Source organism: Penaeus japonicus, unplaced genomic scaffold (assembly GCF_977035675.1).
Source record: "Penaeus japonicus unplaced genomic scaffold, GWHDUDI00000001_assembly GWHDUDI00000017, whole genome shotgun sequence".
Taxonomy (NCBI): Eukaryota; Metazoa; Arthropoda; class Malacostraca; order Decapoda; family Penaeidae; genus Penaeus; species Penaeus japonicus.
In genome coordinates, this window is record NW_028234419.1 from 21,350,274 (window position 1) to 21,352,773 (window position 2,500).

General features: G+C 46.4%; 1 protein-coding gene across 2 annotated transcripts in view; it reads right to left on the reverse strand.

Moving 5' to 3' along the window:
- The window catches only part of LOC122254675 (SAM pointed domain-containing Ets transcription factor), an 11,924-nt gene extending 10,740 nt beyond the window's left edge, over positions 1–1,184 (reverse strand). Inside the window, exon 1 of one of the 2 annotated variants that reach the window (XM_043018476.2) lies at positions 1,036–1,184. In XM_043018476.2, the coding sequence (XP_042874410.2) occupies positions 1,036–1,062 (27 nt within the window). In that variant the 5' untranslated portion in view covers positions 1,063–1,184. Of the gene's footprint in view, positions 32–1,035 lie in introns of those variants that run through there. The other variant, XM_043018477.2, reaches the window with a different exon arrangement.
- Positions 1,185–2,500: the final 1,316 nt, after the last annotated feature.

Below are 2,500 nucleotides of genomic sequence, written 5' to 3' on the forward strand. Positions count from 1 at the left end.
CATGAAACAACTACTGAGGCCGCGATGAAGAAGTGCAGGCTGAATTGAGGCAGTGTCTAGGGTGGGGCAGTGTGGGGAAGGAGTGCCTCGGGGGCGGGGAGGGGGTGGGGGCTTAAGGGGGCTGGGGGACGAGAGAAGGGCTTCATGGCGTTGAGACTGGGTACCGAGGGGGTGGGGAGGGGGGAGGGGGAGATGGCGCGGGGAGGGGGGGTTGAGCACATACTGCGTAGCCAGTTGCTGCATGAGGGGGTGACTAGGGGGGGGGGGTAGCTGGACGGGAGAAGATGGGGAGGGGGGGTGATGACGCAGTTACCAAGCAGACCCCCCGTTATGTGCCCACTACCCGCCCTGCCCACACATATCCACTTACAGCACCGCACCTCTCACTCGCCAAGGGAATAAAGCCAGTGCCCGTACCGCGATAACCACAGCCTTCGGAATTCTATCCAAACTCTGTCTCTCACTTCTCTTAATTACCTAAGGAAAAATATGCTCGACTTCGCACGGACGCACTCACTTACAAACTTACAGACACAGACACACACACACACACACACACACACATACATACATACATACATACATACACACACACACACACACACACACACACACACACACACACACACACACACACACACACACACAGAGTCAAATAAAATACTTGCACACACACACACAACTCAACGCCGCTACAACTTGTTGCTTAGAACGTATCATGAAAACATGCATGACGATGTAATTTTTTTTTTAACAAAGAGACAAAATTCATCTAGCCCTTAATAAGAATATCCATATTCCCTTAAAGCAACCCAAAAAGGAAACGAAATGACTTAAAATCAAGACCAAATATCCAGCACTTCATGAGATTGCACGTAAAGTTACTCTTCCCAGAGATATCGGTCTCTCGCGCACAACCAACCAACCACCTGTAGCTTTCTCTTCCCAGACTCGTCCGATCTTGCATTTCCTCGCTACCGACCACTTACTTACACAGCTCTACAAGCAGGACGTAAGATAACCTGAAGGACTTACCTCGGGATACAGAAGCGTATGCATCATAATGCAAAGATTCAGAAACTATGTCTCGGAGCACTACAGAGTACGTCTACTCCTGTCGGTCCCTCAGCTCGGAATAATCCTACTGAATGTCGTCACCTGCAATAGTCTTTTCGCCCGCTCAGACGTTCCAGGAGTTGCCGGCAACCATTTGCTGATTTGACCTTATCTTTTCAAAATTTGTTTTGGGGATTACTTTTATGGTAAAATGGTGTTCATGTACGTATGAAATAATGAAGAGAATATTGGAATAATATGTATCAGTAGGCCATTTAAAATACGATATGATAACTCAGTGCCAATGACGTCAATGGTAACCATGACAACGCTGGCGCAGCGACCAAACAGTGCACAGAATATAATCCACTCCTGTGCTCCAATTGGTTGAGAAGTTTCAATGTTGTTTTACTCAAATGAACTTTATTTGCACAATTGACTCAAATAATATCATAGCTCAGTATTCTCCCTAATAATCCAGGCCTTTCCTTTCACTCTCGCTGGCAACTCGCAGCCCCTCTCAAAGTGAAAGTTATTCAGTGGCTCCCGTGCGAGAGGGGCACATTCCCTCAAGTATATTTCCAAGAACAGTTTACATCATAGATCATCTAATTACCCGCCGTAGCTCTACCGATCAGCCAACTAGGCAACACCCACACTCAAACAATATGGAAACCGTTCATTCTCATCAGCACAGCATTGCATCTCGCCCCTCCTGACCCTCGCCCCTCGTGCAGCTGCATGTTAGGCCTCCGGGCGCCGTGATGCATATCTCCTTAAATCTCTTGCTCCTCCTGTCCATTTTGACGTTCAGAGCCACTGACGTTACGACTGGAGAATTCATGCGTGCTGTAATTTTACAAGGAGTCTGCGTTACAGTCTCTAGCCATCGAGCCTCCTCCACACCCCTTTTTTTGAAACCTCAACCACGTACCTCATGCACACACATTACCCAACAAGGCTACGTAACCAGCTGAGACGTCTCGTGCCAGATGCAATCACCACGTTTCCAACACTGTCGCCTTGGATCATGCAGGGCGAATTTGGCATTGTGATTATGTGGTTCATGTCATTACTCTCTTACTGATTTTGTGCAATACTTGGAGTTTGTGCATCCTTTTTAAGTCTAATATGCTAGGCTTGTATCGACATTAACATACTTGTAGCACTTAAATCACTAGCTAAAGTGTAACCAACACCACACCACATAAGCAATATTTGTAACACGCTCTATAGCCTTCGGAACCTGATATCGTCCAACTTCGAACGCTTTTAACTCAAATAACATCGAACTCTCTATTTCAATATTCTAACCATCTTAATGTTTTAATCATCTGATAGCATCAAATTTCTAAGGCTTATAACTCGCATAACATCTGATACTTAAAACTAACGCCACATAACTCTCTCTCTCGTTTCCCAGCATGTGCGCACTACGCACTCG